The sequence below is a fragment of the Zootoca vivipara genome, chromosome 3 (assembly GCF_965207765.1).
Source record: "Zootoca vivipara chromosome 3, rZooViv2.hap1.1, whole genome shotgun sequence".
In the NCBI taxonomy this organism is placed as follows: Eukaryota; Metazoa; Chordata; class Lepidosauria; order Squamata; family Lacertidae; genus Zootoca; species Zootoca vivipara.
The window spans coordinates 113791451-113810697 of NC_142586.1; the positions used below are offsets into that span (position 1 = coordinate 113791451).

The 19247-nt window shown below is 45.7% G+C and overlaps 1 protein-coding gene across 10 annotated transcripts in view; it reads right to left on the minus strand.

Moving 5' to 3' along the window:
• Window positions 1-19247, minus strand: part of LOC132591846 (uncharacterized) — a 61760-nt gene that overhangs the window by 36803 nt on the left and 5710 nt on the right. The window contains exon 1 of one of the 10 annotated variants that reach the window (XR_015949233.1): window positions 5164-5462. The exons of 6 other annotated variants lie outside the window; for them this stretch is intronic. Coding sequence is in view for 1 of the 4 variants with exons in the window: in XM_088666912.1 (XP_088523038.1) it covers window positions 5164-5168 (5 nt within the window). In the remaining 3 variants the exon portion in view is untranslated. Of the gene's footprint in view, window positions 1-5163; window positions 5463-17311; window positions 17443-19247 lie in introns of those variants that run through there. 3 more of the 10 variants (XR_015949234.1, XM_088666917.1, XM_088666912.1) reach the window with 3 other exon arrangements.

Consider the following 19247-nt stretch of genomic DNA (forward strand, 5'->3'; position numbering starts at 1 on the left):
GAGATGGCGCATCTTGGCTGGTACCCAAGAAAGATTATAGCCAGCAGAGTTGGGTGTGAGCTGAACAAGACACATTGGCAACACTACAGGGGAGATTCCAGAAAATAGTACCATTCTCAGAAAGGGCACAAATGGCAAGGTATTTCGGAAGCTCAGAACAGCTGTAATTTTAATTAGCAGGCGTTGAAAGGAAATGGGAATCTTCAACATACTGTAATGGAATGAAGGCTGACTCAGTCGCCAGTAATGTGGGATTGTGGGTGCATTATCTGCTAATGTTTCTCTCTTTCCATTAGCAACCTGTAAATTTTAGGTGGCAGCTGTGCTGAAACGATCTAAGGAGCACTAATAATATTAACCACTATTTTATTATTCATACCCCACCCAACTGGCTGGGTGCAGCTGAGTGTCAACATCACTACAAGGTTCAGGAATCAGCTGGAGTTTTTGCAGAGAAGGAGGACTAATGTGACCCTTGCTAATGTTGGCCAATGAAACAGTAGTTAGCAGGTTGAGAGGCAGCAGAAGCCTGTAATGCTCAAGGTGGCTTCTAATTTAATCCTCACAACAACCCTACAAGGTAGACCAGGCAGAGAGAGGGTGACTGGCCCAAGGCCACCCAAGGGGCTTCATGATGATTTGAAGGCTGGTCTCCCATTTCCTAGTCTAGGACCTCAGGCTCTCATACTTGAAAGTGCTATTCAAATGCTCAAAACAAAACAGACATCAAATTAATGGGGGTTTTTGGCACAGAAAGTCCTCTCAAATAATCACAATTTACTTCCCTCTCTTTTGCACAGACAAACCTCGGGAGCGAAGACTCTTCGGAAGAAAGTCATATCCTTTGTGTTGGTGGTCCCACTTACTTGTGAATGTTTGCTCCTTTCTAATCCTGATTTCCTGATCTACACTCTACTTCTTCACTGGAGGAAGCAGAAGCAGGGATTTGCATGTGCTAAAGGGAATTGTCACCGATCAGTTTATGGATCAGAGTAGCTTATAATACACCCAGGGCATATTAACTATTTTTAGAAGTAAAAAGTTGGATTCAATTTTGATGCAGCATTTCTGGGTTCTGCATCTTCTTTTAAGCATTAGAGCCTCAAGGTTTTCATCTGTCCACAGGGATTTTTAATACCGCAGATGTTCGTATGGATGCAAACTGTGCAGGCTGCACTTCCCACGGGCAGTAAAGACTGGCAGTTCTGTTCTAACTGCACAAAATTTTAAGGCAACCCTCAGTAAGTGAGGATGAGCCAGCTGTCTGCTGCTGCTGAAAAAACGCAAATGTCATTTGACAACAAAGAGTCCCATTTCATTCTGCACTTTCCAGACCTCACCTGAAGTACAAAAATACATCATATTATCCAGTAAAGCCAGAACTAGAAACCTCATGGTCCGTGAGGACCTGAACCTGGGGTGCCATCATCAGGGGGAATACTAGAAACAGGGCCGTCTTAAGCATATCACTAGTTACAGGTAGGTAGCCGTGTTGGTCTGAGTCGAAGCAAAATAAAAAAATTCCTTCAGTAGCACCTTAAAGACCAACTAAGTTTATATTTTGGTATGAGCTTTCGTGTGCATGCACACTTCTTCAGACAGTGTGCATGCACACGAAAGCTCATACCAAAATATAAACTTAGTTGGTCTTTAAGGTGCTACTGAAGGAATTTTTTTATTTTGCTTAAGGATATCAGGCGCCCTGGCGCCGTGGTGCAAAGATCGCTCCGGCGCCCGCGCCCCTGCCCCGTTCCCCGCCATGGCTGGCAGGCGGCACAGCGCGCAGCACCGCTACAGCGCGCACAGCCGCACGACGCACCCCTGGCGCCCTGCGCCACCCAGCCTTGCGTTAGAGCCGGCCCTGACTAGAAAGCCAAACATGGTGGAAGTTATTGCTGCATTTTCGAAATATTTGAGAAAAAAATAGCTATTTAAAAAGAAACCGCAATCCAGGCTGCAGAGGAGAAATGATTTAATAGATTCATTCTTGTCTGTGGCCAATTCTGAACCCAGGTTTTGAGAAGGCAAACGACTGACTTGAGTGTCTCCCACGGCAGCTGAATTTTAAGTCTCCGAAAATTTGTTTTGTTTTTGTTTTTGCAAAAGAGATAAAAATGGAGTAAGTAAGTAAGTAAGTAAGTAAGTAAGTAAGTAAGTAAGGTCCCTCCACACTCAACCATTCTATGTAAAATTGATGGTGTTTAGTAGCTATTTTCCCAGGCTGAGTGCCTCTGGGAGCTATCTTAACCTTGTTCTCTGCACATGATTTGCATTTCATGTAAAACCTGCACGGCTGGATTTCTAACCCCTCCGCCATATCTGGCATCTTGGTAACTGCCTGAAAATTTAGGTGTCCAAACCTGCAATGGAAATCATGTACACAATTCTTTTGCAGAACCTTGTTATCAGACATAACACAACATGTCTCATCATGCACAACATCATCATCATCAGACAGTAAATATAAACCATTTACATTTGTTGTTGTTGTTTAGTCATTTAGTCGTGCCCGACTCTTCATGACCCCATGGACTAGAGCACGCCATGCACTCCTGTCTTCCACTGCCTCCTGTAGTTTGGTCAAACTCATGTTTGTAGCTTCAAGAACACTGTCCAGTCATCTCGTCCTCTGTCGTTCCCTTCTGCTTCTGCCCTCCATCTTTCCCAACATCAGGGTCTTTTCCAGGGAGTCTTCTCTTCTCATGAGGTGGCCAAAGTATTGGAGTCTCAGCTTCACGATCTGTCCTTCCAGTGAGCACTCAGGGCTGATTTCCTTAAGAATGGATAGGTTTGATCTTCTTGCAGTCCATGGGACTCTCAAGAGTCTCCTCCAGCACCCTAATTCAAAAGCATCAATTCTTTGGCGATCAGCCTTCTTTATGGTCCAGCTCTCACTTCCATACATCACTACTGGGAAAACCATAGCTTTAACTATACGGACCTTTGTCGGCAAGGTGATGTCTCTGCTTTTAAAGATGCTGTTTAGGTTTGTCATTGCGTTTCTCCCAAGAAGCAGGCGTCTTTTAATTTCGTGACTGCTGTCACCATCTGCAGTGATCAAGGAGCCCAAGAAAGTAAAATCTCTCACTGCCTCCATTTCTTCCTCTTCTATTTGCCAGGAGGTGATGGGACCAGTGGCCATTATCTTGTTTTTTTTGATGTTGAGCTTCAGACCATATTTTGCGCTCTCCTCTTTCACCCTCATTAAAAGGTTCTTTAATTCCTCCTCACTTTCTGCCATCAAGGTTGTGTCATCTGCAAATCTGAGGTTGTTGATATTTCTTCCGGCAATCTTAATTCCTGCTTGGGATTCATCTAGTCCAGCCTTTCGCATGATGAATTCTGCACATAAGTTAAATAAGCAGGGAGACCATATACAACCTTGTCGTACTCCTTTCCCAATTTTGAACCAGTCAGTTGTTCCATATCCAGTTCTAACTGTAGCTTCTTGTCCCACATAGAGATTTCTCAGGAGACAGATGAGGTGATCAGGCACTCCCATTTCTTTAAGAACTTGCCATAGTTTGATGTGGTCGACACTGTCAAAGGCTTTTGCATAGTCGATGAAGCAGAAGTAGATGTCTTTCTGTAACTCTTTAGCTGTCTCCATAATCCAGCGCATGTTTGCTATTTGGTTTCTGGTTCCTCTGCCCCTTCAAAATCCAGCTTGCACTTCTGGGAGTTCTCGGTCCACATACTGCTGAAGCCTACTTGTAGAATTTTGAGCATAACCTTGCTAGGGTGTGAAATGAGCGCAATTGTGCGGTAGTTGGAGCATTCTTTGGCACTGCCCTTCTTTGGGATTGGGATGTAGACGGATCTTCTCCAATCCTCTGGCCATTGCTGAGTTTTTCAAACTTGCTGGCATATTGGGTGTAGCACCTTAACAGCATCATCTTTTAAAATTCTATCATTTTTGAGATTGCATCCCAGTACAGCTTTTGCCATTCTTTTGTTGACTATGAGGGCCACTCCATTTCTTCTATTGGATTCTTGCCCACAGTAGTAGATATGATAGTCATCCGAACTGAATTCGCCCATTCCCTTCCATTTTAGTTCACTGATGCCCAGGATGTCAATATTTATTCTTGCCATCTCATTTTTGACCACATCCAGCTTACCTTCCTTCATGGTTCTTACATTCCAGGTTCCTATGCAATATTTTTCTTTACATTGTAGCCAATCAATATGTCCTCATTGTTCTTGCTGATGATGCACTTCTGTTTACAGAAAGAAACAATTAAGTCTTGCGATGTTAGCTGCGAAACACTGAGTAGATTATCAGCTAAATGAGAAGCAAGAAGTACCTTCCTCACAGTCGTCTCGGAGCTCAGAAGAAAAACAGAAGTTTAACCTTGACTCTGTAAAGAGCGACCATCTTCTTGATGCACAGTCCCCTGTTGTGGCTTAAATGTGACAAACAGGTGTCAGTCCCGGCATAGATTCTGTGTGGCCCCAGAATCTATAATGAAGACATTCTGGGCTCGTGGACTGGTACTGTGTGTGACCAAAGCTTTAGCTTGGGTAGATCTGGGCTGGGCTTGCTCCTTGCCTTTGCCCCCTCTGCCCCTTGAGCTCTTGGTGATGTCCTTGGCTTTTGGGCGCTTTCTACAATACTTCTGTAAATGTCCCTTTTCACCACAATTGCAGCACCGTTGTGCTTTCAAAGCTGTGGCACCATCAGTACTCAGTGCCGGCGACTGGGGTGCTTTAGAAGCAGCAGCCTCCCCCTGGTTGTTAACAATGGCCTTCTTGCGATCCGATTCATTTAGCAGGACAGAGCAAACATGTCCAACAGTTGGCAAATGTCTTGGGCTGACTCCATGCCTTGCAAGTGGATCAGGTGATCATCAGAAACAGCTAGCGTTAGCATAGCATTTGCCTCCCGATCTGCCTTCACCCACTCTGCCGAGAGCTGGGGTGGGGTCAAATCTTTGATCGTGTGCCAGAGGTTCTGTTTCTGCAATAAAGCCTCGACCTTAAGGCACCATGCAGCATAATTATGCTCAGATAAAAGGGGAAATGAGGAAAACCCCGCTCTCTGCAATAGATCCATTCCAGCTTTTCACTTCAACCTGGAACTACAGAAGCAATAATAAATCTTGCAAGGGGCTTGCAGTGAGACTCTGGCAAACAGAGCTTGCTGAACTCGGACCCACCTACCTCATCAATCAATGAGACAGTCCTCCAATATGCACAGCCTCTGGGCCCATGACCATTGTTGGAAGCGCCGGGGGGGGGTGACACACGTAGCCCCCAGATCTGAGCAACCTCTCCAGGCATCTTCTCTCCAGAATGCAGCACGGGACGGTCTTAACCCAAAGATATGTGCACACTCAAGCAGCAGATTATAGCTGGAAGCAGAGGCTGTGAGGTGTGGCATCTGAGTAATTTATTAAGCAATATATACAGGACAAACCAATCATGGCATCCTCTCACACCTTCTCCGAGAGAGAGAGAGAGAGAGAGCAAGTACAAAAGTACAATCCAATGGAAGAGATAGGACTGGCTGGCTTCTGTTCCCATGCTTTCCAAGCATGGAATGTAATCACAGACATGTGATGTAACAATCACACATCCAGCAACGGGAGAATGAAAATACAGAAGCCTGTAAAAGTTGGCCAACCCGTTAAATATGCAGAGTTCTGGTTAGGAAAAAAAGTAGTTGTCAACCGCTTTGCTACCTTTAAAAGAATTTATTACCCTTCCCTTTTACACAGGGAAAGTTGCCTGTGAAATAACAAGAGGATATTGCCAATCCCCAGCAACCACAAACTGTACCTATGGAGAACTCACAGGGGCCTCCTGTGGCAGTGATGGGATCTGCTGTAGGAGTAAGTGATAACCATTGTGGTGTTGACCAGAGCATCAGTCAAATCAGGACTTCCTATGCCTCACAAAGCAAATCTGTAAAAGTCCATCATAGGCTCACCAGCTGGTCTCGGGTAAACCACACTTTCACTCTCAGCCTCGATCTCCCCATTGGTATTATGGGACAAAATAATACTGATTTGCTGTTACAGAAGGCTTTGGAAATTTATTTATGAATGGTATTTATATCCCATCTTTTTCTCCATGTAGCTCAAGGTGGCTTCTAAATTAATCCTCACAACAACCCTACAAGGTAGACCAGGCAGAGAGAGGGTGACTGGCCCAAGGCCACCCAAGGGGCTTCATGATGATTTGAAGGCTGGTCTCCCATTTCCTAGTCTAGGACCTCAGGCTCTCATACTTGAAAGTGCTATTCAAATGCTCAAAACAAAACAGACATCAAATTAATGGGGGTTTTTGGCACAGAAAGTCCTCTCAAATAATCACAATTTACTTCCCTCTCTTTTGCACAGACAAACCTCGGGAGCGAAGACTCTTCGGAAGAAAGTCATATCCTTTGTGTTGGTGGTCCCACTTACTTGTGAATGTTTGCTCCTTTCTAATCCTGATTTCCTGATCTACACTCTACTTCTTCACTGGAGGAAGCAGAAGCAGGGATTTGCATGTGCTAAAGGGAATTGTCACCGATCAGTTTATGGATCAGAGTAGCTTATAATACACCCAGGGCATATTAACTATTTTTAGAAGTAAAAAGTTGGATTCAATTTTGATGCAGCATTTCTGGGTTCTGCATCTTCTTTTAAGCATTAGAGCCTCAAGGTTTTCATCTGTCCACAGGGATTTTTAATACCGCAGATGTTCGTATGGATGCAAACTGTGCAGGCTGCACTTCCCACGGGCAGTAAAGACTGGCAGTTCTGTTCTAACTGCACAAAATTTTAAGGCAACCCTCAGTAAGTGAGGATGAGCCAGCTGTCTGCTGCTGCTGAAAAAACGCAAATGTCATTTGACAACAAAGAGTCCCATTTCATTCTGCACTTTCCAGACCTCACCTGAAGTACAAAAATACATCATATTATCCAGTAAAGCCAGAACTAGAAACCTCATGGTCCGTGAGGACCTGAACCTGGGGTGCCATCATCAGGGGGAATACTAGAAACAGGGCCGTCTTAAGCATATCACTAGTTACAGGTAGGTAGCCGTGTTGGTCTGAGTCGAAGCAAAATAAAAAAATTCCTTCAGTAGCACCTTAAAGACCAACTAAGTTTATATTTTGGTATGAGCTTTCGTGTGCATGCACACTTCTTCAGACAGTGTGCATGCACACGAAAGCTCATACCAAAATATAAACTTAGTTGGTCTTTAAGGTGCTACTGAAGGAATTTTTTTATTTTGCTTAAGGATATCAGGCGCCCTGGCGCCGTGGTGCAAAGATCGCTCCGGCGCCCGCGCCCCTGCCCCGTTCCCCGCCATGGCTGGCAGGCGGCACAGCGCGCAGCACCGCTACAGCGCGCACAGCCGCACGACGCACCCCTGGCGCCCTGCGCCACCCAGCCTTGCGTTAGAGCCGGCCCTGACTAGAAAGCCAAACATGGTGGAAGTTATTGCTGCATTTTCGAAATATTTGAGAAAAAAATAGCTATTTAAAAAGAAACCGCAATCCAGGCTGCAGAGGAGAAATGATTTAATAGATTCATTCTTGTCTGTGGCCAATTCTGAACCCAGGTTTTGAGAAGGCAAACGACTGACTTGAGTGTCTCCCACGGCAGCTGAATTTTAAGTCTCCGAAAATTTGTTTTGTTTTTGTTTTTGCAAAAGAGATAAAAATGGAGTAAGTAAGTAAGTAAGTAAGTAAGTAAGTAAGTAAGTAAGTAAGGTCCCTCCACACTCAACCATTCTATGTAAAATTGATGGTGTTTAGTAGCTATTTTCCCAGGCTGAGTGCCTCTGGGAGCTATCTTAACCTTGTTCTCTGCACATGATTTGCATTTCATGTAAAACCTGCACGGCTGGATTTCTAACCCCTCCGCCATATCTGGCATCTTGGTAACTGCCTGAAAATTTAGGTGTCCAAACCTGCAATGGAAATCATGTACACAATTCTTTTGCAGAACCTTGTTATCAGACATAACACAACATGTCTCATCATGCACAACATCATCATCATCAGACAGTAAATATAAACCATTTACATTTGTTGTTGTTGTTTAGTCATTTAGTCGTGCCCGACTCTTCATGACCCCATGGACTAGAGCACGCCATGCACTCCTGTCTTCCACTGCCTCCTGTAGTTTGGTCAAACTCATGTTTGTAGCTTCAAGAACACTGTCCAGTCATCTCGTCCTCTGTCGTTCCCTTCTGCTTCTGCCCTCCATCTTTCCCAACATCAGGGTCTTTTCCAGGGAGTCTTCTCTTCTCATGAGGTGGCCAAAGTATTGGAGTCTCAGCTTCACGATCTGTCCTTCCAGTGAGCACTCAGGGCTGATTTCCTTAAGAATGGATAGGTTTGATCTTCTTGCAGTCCATGGGACTCTCAAGAGTCTCCTCCAGCAACATAATTCAAAAGCATCAATTCTTTGGCGATCAGCCTTCTTTATGGTCCAGCTCTCACTTCCATACATCACTACTGGGAAAACCATAGCTTTAACTATACGGACCTTTGTCGGCAAGGTGATGTCTCTGCTTTTAAAGATGCTGTTTAGGTTTGTCATTGCGTTTCTCCCAAGAAGCAGGCGTCTTTTAATTTCGTGACTGCTGTCACCATCTGCAGTGATCAAGGAGCCCAAGAAAGTAAAATCTCTCACTGCCTCCATTTCTTCCTCTTCTATTTGCCAGGAGGTGATGGGACCAGTGGCCATTATCTTGTTTTTTTTGATGTTGAGCTTCAGACCATATTTTGCGCTCTCCTCTTTCACCCTCATTAAAAGGTTCTTTAATTCCTCCTCACTTTCTGCCATCAAGGTTGTGTCATCTGCAAATCTGAGGTTGTTGATATTTCTTCCGGCAATCTTAATTCCTGCTTGGGATTCATCTAGTCCAGCCTTTCGCATGATGAATTCTGCACATAAGTTAAATAAGCAGGGAGACCATATACAACCTTGTCGTACTCCTTTCCCAATTTTGAACCAGTCAGTTGTTCCATATCCAGTTCTAACTGTAGCTTCTTGTCCCACATAGAGATTTCTCAGGAGACAGATGAGGTGATCAGGCACTCCCATTTCTTTAAGAACTTGCCATAGTTTGATGTGGTCGACACTGTCAAAGGCTTTTGCATAGTCGATGAAGCAGAAGTAGATGTCTTTCTGTAACTCTTTAGCTGTCTCCATAATCCAGCGCATGTTTGCTATTTGGTTTCTGGTTCCTCTGCCCCTTCAAAATCCAGCTTGCACTTCTGGGAGTTCTCGGTCCACATACTGCTGAAGCCTACTTGTAGAATTTTGAGCATAACCTTGCTAGGGTGTGAAATGAGCGCAATTGTGCGGTAGTTGGAGCATTCTTTGGCACTGCCCTTCTTTGGGATTGGGATGTAGACGGATCTTCTCCAATCCTCTGGCCATTGCTGAGTTTTTCAAACTTGCTGGCATATTGGGTGTAGCACCTTAACAGCATCATCTTTTAAAATTCTATCATTTTTGAGATTGCATCCCAGTACAGCTTTTGCCATTCTTTTGTTGACTATGAGGGCCACTCCATTTCTTCTATTGGATTCTTGCCCACAGTAGTAGATATGATAGTCATCCGAACTGAATTCGCCCATTCCCTTCCATTTTAGTTCACTGATGCCCAGGATGTCAATATTTATTCTTGCCATCTCATTTTTGACCACATCCAGCTTACCTTCCTTCATGGTTCTTACATTCCAGGTTCCTATGCAATATTTTTCTTTACATTGTAGCCAATCAATATGTCCTCATTGTTCTTGCTGATGATGCACTTCTGTTTACAGAAAGAAACAATTAAGTCTTGCGATGTTAGCTGCGAAACACTGAGTAGATTATCAGCTAAATGAGAAGCAAGAAGTACCTTCCTCACAGTCGTCTCGGAGCTCAGAAGAAAAACAGAAGTTTAACCTTGACTCTGTAAAGAGCGACCATCTTCTTGATGCACAGTCCCCTGTTGTGGCTTAAATGTGACAAACAGGTGTCAGTCCCGGCATAGATTCTGTGTGGCCCCAGAATCTATAATGAAGACATTCTGGGCTCGTGGACTGGTACTGTGTGTGACCAAAGCTTTAGCTTGGGTAGATCTGGGCTGGGCTTGCTCCTTGCCTTTGCCCCCTCTGCCCCTTGAGCTCTTGGTGATGTCCTTGGCTTTTGGGCGCTTTCTACAATACTTCTGTAAATGTCCCTTTTCACCACAATTGCAGCACCGTTGTGCTTTCAAAGCTGTGGCACCATCAGTACTCAGTGCCGGCGACTGGGGTGCTTTAGAAGCAGCAGCCTCCCCCTGGTTGTTAACAATGGCCTTCTTGCGATCCGATTCATTTAGCAGGACAGAGCAAACATGTCCAACAGTTGGCAAATGTCTTGGGCTGACTCCATGCCTTGCAAGTGGATCAGGTGATCATCAGAAACAGCTAGCGTTAGCATAGCATTTGCCTCCCGATCTGCCTTCACCCACTCTGCCGAGAGCTGGGGTGGGGTCAAATCTTTGATCGTGTGCCCCCCCCAAGAAATATAGTCCGGCCCCCCACAAGGTCTGAGGGTCAGTGGACCAGCCCCCTGCTGAAAAAGTTTTCTGACCCCTGTTTTACATCTTCACTGGAGGGAGCAGAAGCAGGGCTTTGCACGTGCTAAAGAAAATAGTCACCAATCAGTTTATGGATCAGAGTAGCTGATAATATACTCAGGGCATATGAACTCTATTTTTTGAAGTACTGTAATAATTTGGATTCAGCTTTGATGCAGCACTTCTGGGTTCTGCATCTTCTTTTAAGCATTAGAGCAGGCATGCCCAAACTGCGCCCCTCCAGATGTTTTGGCCTACAACTCCCATGATCCCTAGCTAACAGGACCAGTGGTCAGGGAAGATGGGAATTGTAGTCGAAAACATCTGGAGGGTGGAAGTTTGGGGGTGCCTGCATTAGAGCCTCGAGGTTTTCATCTGTCCGCAGTGAATTTTGTTACCGCAGATGTTCGTATGGATGCAAACTGTGCAGGCTGCACTTCCCAGGGGCAGTAAAAACTGGCGACTCTGTTCTAACTGTACAAAATTTTAAGGCAACCCTCAGTAAGTGAGGATGAGCCAGCTGTCAGCTGTTGCTGAAAAAACGCAAATGTCATTTGGCAACAAAGAGTCCCATTTCATTCTGCACTTTCCAGACCTCACCTGAAGTACCAAAAATACATCATATCCTGGCATGTGTGACAGAGACCTGGTTGGATGAAGCAGATGGGCCTGTCCTTGCAGCTGCTTGTCCACCAGGTTTCTCTTACGCACAGCAACCCAGGCCATCTGGCCGGGGAGGGGGGGTTGCAGTGATTTTTAGGAAGTCATTAGTTTCCACCAGGCATCCTATTGGTAAGACCGAGTTTTCTGAGTGCATGTTCTAGAAGTTGGGCAATAGGGGCAGTACAGGATTCCTTTTGGTGTACCGACCTCCCCGCTGCACCAAGGATTCCCTGCCCAAGCTGCTTCAGGTCGTATCGGATGTGCTCCTGGAGACACCTAGCTTGGTTTTCTTAGGGGATTTTAACATCCATGCTGACACGACCTTACAAGGAGCCGCTCGGGACTTCGTGGAAAGCATGGCCACCATGGGGCTGTCCCTGAATAAGTCTGGCCCAACTCATAGCCGCGGACATACCTTGGACCTGGTGTTTACCTCTATGGATGTTGGTGATCTGACATTAAGTAAAAATGAAACAAAAGAAGTGCCATGTTCAGATCACACTTTCTGGTGCAACTGGACTTCTCCGCAACCCTTTCCCTCTGCAGGGAGGTGGGACCGATTCGGATGGTCCTCCCCCCGCTACTTAATGGATCCAATTAGCTTCCAGAGAGTGGTAGGGGATGTTTTATCCCATGTTGATGGCCTTTCAGCTGATACCCTGGCAGCCCGCTGGAATGCGGAGTTAACCAGGGCTATTGACTGTCTGTCTCCGAAGCGCCCTCTCCGATTTCATGGAGCCCGGACAGCCCCGTGGTTTTCCCCAGAGCTGAGGGCGATGAAACAGTCGTTGAGACAGCTAGAACGCCGGTGGCGAAAAACTCATTCTGAATCAGACCGGACATGGGCTAGAGCTCAACTTCGAGCCTACCAAGTGGCGACGGCGACGGCAAAGAGGACCTTCTTCACCGTTTCTATCGCATCTGCAGAAAACAGCAGCAGGAGACTCTTTCAGGTGGTTCGCAATTTAGCGGAACCACCTGCTCCATCCGGGCCCAGTACGGGCCACATGATCTCCTGCAATGATTTTGCAAAGTTTTTTGCAGATAAAGTCGCTCAGATTCGGGAAGAGGTAGACTCCACCGTGGGAGCAGGGCTGGGGCGGGGGAGTGCTAGAGTCCTGTCTAGTCAAGTTGTGTGGGATCAATTCCAATCTGTTACCTCCGAGGATGTGGACAGGCTGCTTGGACGAGTGAAACCAACCACCTGTCTCCTTGATCCTTGCCCATCCTGGCTTATAAAAGCTAGCTGGGAAGGGCTGGGCGATGGGCTTCGCAGGTTGGTGAATGCTTCTCTCTGTGAGGGAGCCTTCCCAGACCCGTTGAAAGAGGCGGTTATTAAACCACTTCTTAAAAAACCGTCTTTAGATGTAGCCAATATGGCCAACTATTGCCCAGTCTCAAATCTTCCATTCCTGGTGATTGAGCGAGTGGTTGCTGAACAACTCCAGGCACGCCTGGAAGAAGTGGACCATTTGGATCCCTTCCAGTCGGGATTCAGGCCTCATCATGGGACTGAAACTGCCTTGGTCGCACTGGTTGATGATCTCCAGCAGGTTAGAGACAAAGGTGAGAGCTGTTTCCTAGTTCTGCTGGATCTCTCAGCGGCTTTTTGACCAGAACATCCTTCTGGACCATCTAGAGGGCTTGGGAGCTAGGGGCACTGTCATACAATGGTTCCACTCCTTCCTCCTGGGCCGTGTTCAGAAAGTGGTGGTGGGGGGTGAGTGTTCAGACCCCTGGGCTCTCACTTGTGGGGTGCCCCAGGGTTCTGTCCTCTCCCCCATGCTTTTTAACATCTATATGCAGCCGCTGGGAGAGATCATCAGGGGGTTTGGGCTGGGTGTTCATCAGTATGCGGAAGATACCCAGTTCTACCTTTCTTTCAAATCAGAACCAGTGAAGGCGGTGAAGGTCCTGTGTGTTGTGTCTGGAGGCGGTTGGAGGATGGATGGCGGCTAACAGATTGAGATTGAATCCTGACAAGACAGAAGTATTGTTTGTGGGGGACAGGAGGCGGCGGGTGTGGAGGACTCCCTGGTCCAGAATGGGGTAACTGTGCCCCTGAAGGACCAGGTGCGCAGCCTGGGAGTCATTTTGGACTCACAGCTGTCCATGGAGGCACAGGTCAATTCTGTATCCAGGGCAGCTGTTTATCAGCTCCATCTGGTACGCAGGCTGAGTCCCTACCTGCCTGCAGACTGTCTCGCCAGAGTGGTGCATGCTCTAGTTATCTCTCGCTTGGACTACTGCAATGCGTTCTACGTGGGGCTACCTTTGAAGGTGACCGGGAAACTACAACTAACCCAGAATGCGGCAGCTAGACTGGTGATTGGGAGCGGCCGCCAAGACCACATAACACCGGTCCTGAAAGACCTACATTGGCTCCCAGTACGTTTCCGAGCACAATTCAAAGTGTTGGTGTTGACCTTTAAAGCCCTAAACGGCCTCGGCCCACTATTCCTGAATGAGCGTCTCCACCCCCATCGTTCTGCCTGGACACTGAGGTCCAGCGCCGAGGGTCTTCTGGCGGTTCCCTCACTACGAGAAGCCAAGTTACAGGGAACCAGGCAGAGGGCCTTCTCGGTAGTGGCACCCACCCTGTGGAATGCCCTCCCACGAGAGGTCAAAGAGAACAACAATTACCAGACCTTTAGAAGGCCTCTCAAGGCAGCCCTGTTTAGGGAAGCTTTTGATGTTTGATGGATTTCTGTATTTTAATGTTTTGTTGGAAGCCACCCAGAGTGGCTGGGGGAACTCGGCCAGATGGGCGGGGTATAAATAATAAATTATTATTATTATTATTATTATTATTATTATTATTATTATTAAAATAAAAAATAAAAAAATACTTCCGGTAGCACCTTAGAGACCAACTAAGTTTGTCATAGGTATGAGCTTTCGTGTGCATACACACGAAAGCTCATACCTATGACAAACTTAGTTGGTCTCTAGGTGCTACTGGAAGGATTTTGTTTGTTTGTTTGTTTCGACTACGTCAAACCAACACAGCTACCTACCTGTAAAATCATATTATCCAGTAAAACCAGAGCTAGAAACCTCATGGTCCATGAGGACCTGAACCTGGGGTGCCATCATCAGGGAGAATACTAGAAAGCCAAACATGGTGGAAGTTATTGCTGCATTTTAGAAATATTTGGCAATGAATAGATATTTAAATAGCAAAAGCAATCCTAGGCTGCAGATGAGAAATAATTTAATAGATCCATTCCTGGCCAATTCTGAACCCAGGTTTTGAGAAGGCAAACGACTGACTTGAGTGTCTCCCACTCCCACTTTTAAGTTTTGTTTTTGCAAAAGGGACAAAAATGCAGCAAGTAAGTAAATAAAGTCCTTCCAAACTCAACCATTCTATGTAAATTTGATGATGTTGACCTCTGTCTGTCAATTCGGGAGAGGATTTTGTCAGACCCCCCCAAAAGTACAAATTGTACCTTTGGAGAGATTCCACTGGGAGAGTGATGCATGCTGCTGTAAAGTAAGTGATATCCATGAGTTGGTGGTTACACTCACACGTGAATTTCTAATCCTGATTTCCTGATCTACACCCTGCATCTTCACTGGAGGGAGCTGAAACAGGGCTTTACACGTCACCGATCAGTTTATGGATCAGCTCTGGGCATATGAACTATATTTTTAAAAGTACAAAATTGGATTCAGTTTTGATGCAGCACTTCTAGGTTCTGTATCTTCTTTTAAGCATTAGAGCCTCAAGGTTTTCATCTGTCCACAGGGAATTTTGACACAGTAGATGTTCATGTGGATGCAAACTGTGCAGGGCATTAAAAACTGGCAGCTCTGATCTAACTCTACAAAATTTGGAATTCGAACAAAATCTAGAATGCCAACAATGGTGATAGTTAATGCTTCCTTTTAGAAATATTTGAGAAATGAATTGAAAAGCAACTGCAACCTGATGCTGGAGACAAGAAATAATTTAATAGATTTATTCTAGATTGTGCCCGGTTCTGAACCCAGGTTTTAAGAAGGCAAACTACTGACTTGAGTGTCTCCCAAGCTGTGTGACCAGAAGGTACAAGAATGGAAAGCTGATTCTCATGAGAACATGGGAGGATCTCAGCATGCCTAGCATGGATCTCCATCTTCACTGGATGAAGCAGAAGCAGGGCTTTGGTTGTGCTAAAGGGAATAGTGGTCAATCACTTTATAAATCAGAACAAATGAACCCCATTTTTAGATGTCTAAAGTTGGATTCAGTGCTGATGCAGCACTTCTAGGTTCTGAATCTTCTTTTAAGCATTAGAGTCTCAAGGTTTTCATCTGTCCACAGGGAATTTTGGTACCACAGGTGTTCATGTGGATGCAAACTGTGCAGGCTGCACTTCCCACGGGCAGTAAAAACTGGCGGCTCTAATCTAAATCTCCAAATTTTAAGACAACCCTCAGTAAGCAAGGATTAGCCAGCCATCTGCTTCTGCTTAAAGAATGCAAATGTGATTTGGCAACAAAGAGCCCCACCACACTCTGCATTTTCCAGACCTCACCTGAAGTACAAAAATACATCATTATATCCAGTAGAACCAGAGGTAGAAACCTCATGGTCCATAAGGACCTCAACCAGGGGTGCCACCATCACCGAGAATATTAGAACACCAACAAGTGTGATAGTTAATGCTGTCTTTTAGAAAGGTTGGAGAAATGAATTGAAAAGCAACTGCAATATAAGGCTGGAGATGAGAAACAATTTAATAGATCCATTCTAGCCTGTACCCGGTTCTGAACCCAGGTTTTAAGAAGGAAAACAACTGATTCGAGTGTCCTCCAAGGCGGGTGACCAAGCGGTACAATATTTGAAAGCTGTTTCTTTTGAGGAACATTGGAGGAGCTCAGCATGTTTAGCCTGGAGAAGAGAAGGTTAATTTGACATCCAGGCATCCAGGATGGGCCAGGGGATGTCAGCACTGATCTTGCAAATTCCTCTGAGAGCTCTTCTGTAGCTGGGCCTGCATGTCCTCTTCCTTTCTGCGACAGATTCCTTAAATGTTCCTTTGAGTCTTTTAAACATTATAATGCTATTATCCTCCCTCATCTCCTGAAGGTGAGCAATCTAACTCCAGGCTCATGAAAGTGCTATCGCTTACAGATTTCCTTCTTTCTTTTATTCAGAATGATCATCAGTGTGTGAGGAAATGGAGGGTTCTGCCAGGAGGATCTCACCAAACGCTGCCCGTCTGGTCTAACTCTTCCGGCTTACTGTGGCTTCAGTGCACAATGCTGTGCCCTTGAATGACATCAGTGAGCAGCCCTCATCGATATTTGTGAATGCTTACGCTGATTCTTCTGGATCTTTGCTTGTGGGAGTGGGCCTGATCAATCCATTTGTGAATTAAGCAATGAAATAAAATCAGTCTATTGAGATGATCATCTAATTAAACGCAAATTAAACTGCAACTGTGAAATTGTATTTTTTTCATTTTTTAAAAAGCATCTACGGCTTAATATGACCCAACTCCAGTGGAAGCGCATCATATCTGCCCAAGATCCCTCTTGACTGAAGTCCTCATCCTTGAGTCCCAGGAGCAGATAACTGCAGCCAATGCTTTTCATGCACCCAGGCAGAGCTTGGGTTTTGCTGCCCAGCTGGTTATGTGAACACTGGTGGGATAGGCTGAACTCAACCCAGACTGGGCCTAACTGGAGCTGATTATTAAGGAGCCACTGCCCATAAGTCATTGAGAGTGGTATTTAATACTATTGAATGCACAACGGGTTCATTTATTTCTATGGGTATACTCTGAGTAGGACTCGGAATTTTCTGAAGGGTTTCCCCCCGGAATTTTAAGAATCTAAGAAGGAACTTATCGAGGTGCCAGGGAGTGGGGGGGGGGGGTAGAGTCAGAAAGGGCTATTGCTGCCGAGTGATTAAGAACACAGATTCAATCACGATCTGGGTCTTTCTTTTCAACTTTAATATACGCACATTAATTCATAACATAGGCAAGTATAATTGCAGATGCCAAGTAAAAGAAAATACAAGCAGAAAAGGATATCTAAAGTTAAACAGATAAGAACACATATCCATACCACTTTCAATTTATTCGGAACTCACCAAATGCTGCCCGTCTGGTCTAACTCTTCCGGCTTATTGTGGCTTCAGTGCACAATGCTGTGCCCTTGAATGACATCAGTGAGCAGCCCACATCCATAGGTTTGAATGCTTATGCTGATTCTTCTGGATCTCTGCTTGTGGGAGTGGGCCTGATCAGTACATTGAGATGATCATCTAATTAAACGCAAATTAAACTGCAACTGTGAAATTGTATTTTTTCATTGTTTTAAAAGCATCTACGGCTTAATATGACCCACCTCCAGTGGAAGCGCATGATATCTGCCCAAGATCCCTCTTGACTGAAGTCCTCATCCTTGAGTCCCAGGAGCAGATAACTGCAGCCAATGCTTTTCAGCTGAGTGACCTGATCCTGTTGTTGAGGAGCAGGGGAAGCAGTGCGATTTTTCTAGAAAGGAGCAGATGAAGTTCCTGCCTCCACCAGGAATGACCGCTCGCCACATCAAATGGGGGGTGACTTTTGCGTGGTCACGCGCAGCCCCCTGATCCCAGAGCAGCCCTCTGATGTGCGGAGCTGGCACTGCCTTCTCAGGCAGGATGCTTGAGGTCTCCGCCTACCTCAGCCAATTGACCAATCCTGCCTGGGGGAGGTGGTGCCAGGGGACTGGCCAAGTAGGGGGAGGGACTATCCAGAGCACACAATAGGATTTGAAGTCGTATAATTCTTTCTTTCAGAATTATACCATAAACATGTGTGGATCTTCGGCCACAGCATAGTACATTGGGCAGCTGTCCATGCCACCGCGGGGCCATTGGGTGAACATCTGGGCCTTCAACCAAAGGTCAACATTTCCTGGTTCGGCCATCGCAGAATGCGCTGGGATGCGTTGCTACCTTGGTTGGGTCACAAACTTGCGTTCCGTCCCCCGCCAGATGCGGTGGTGTTCCACCTTGGCAAAAATGATCTGGTTGTTCGTAAGAGCATAGTGCTAATGAAAACAGCAACCGCAGACTTGGAAAGTCTACATGCCACGCACCCTAACATAACTTGACTTGAGAAAGGTCAAGTAAATCCTGCAAGTAAATCTTGGGATGGTGTCCAAGATGAATAAATTGCCTAGGGTGAGTTTAGAGAAAAGGGGCCTGGGGGGTTCAGATGCCGACAGTTGTAGGAAATATCTGTTTGCAGTGTTTCCCACCCAGACATGCAACATCATCATTTGTGGTCAGGGTTAGAGCGACTGTAATTATTTATCTATTGCATTCATATCTCTTTAACTCAGGTAAATATGCCCTGAGCGTATTATCAGCTACTCTGATATATAAAGTGATTGATCGCTATTTCCTTTGGCAGGAGCAAAGCCCTTCATCCGCTTCCTCCAAAGACAATCAGAGTGTAGATCAGTAAATCAGGATTGAAAATGAGCAAACATTCCCACAAAGAGCTGTCACATGGAAGGGGGAACAAGCTTGTTTTCTCCTGCTCTGGAGCGTAGGACTCAAACCAATTGAGTCAAATTCCAAGAAAGGAGATTCTGACTAAACATATGGAAAAACTGCTTGACATTAAGAGCTGTTCAACTGTGGAACAGGCCCCCTAGGAGCCTGTGGACATGGAGGTTTTTAAGCAGAGGTTGTATGTCCATCTATCCTGGATGCTTTAGCAGAGATTCCTGCATTGCAGGGGGTTGGAGTTGGTGATTCTTGGGGTCCCTTCCATCTCTCCAATTCTACCATTCTATGATTCTAAGAAGAGTTGTTCCCAGTGGGCCTAACTGAATAATGTGATCTGTGATTAAATATGTGTGAAAACAGTAGTGATGCCCTTCAGCTGAGTGACCTGATCCTGTTGCTGAGGAGCAGGGGAAGCAGTGCCTTTTTTTATAAAAGGAGCAGATGAAGTTCCTGCCTCCACCAGGAATGACCGCTCGCCCCATCAAATGGGGGGTGACTTTTGGGTGGTCGCGCGCAGCCCCCT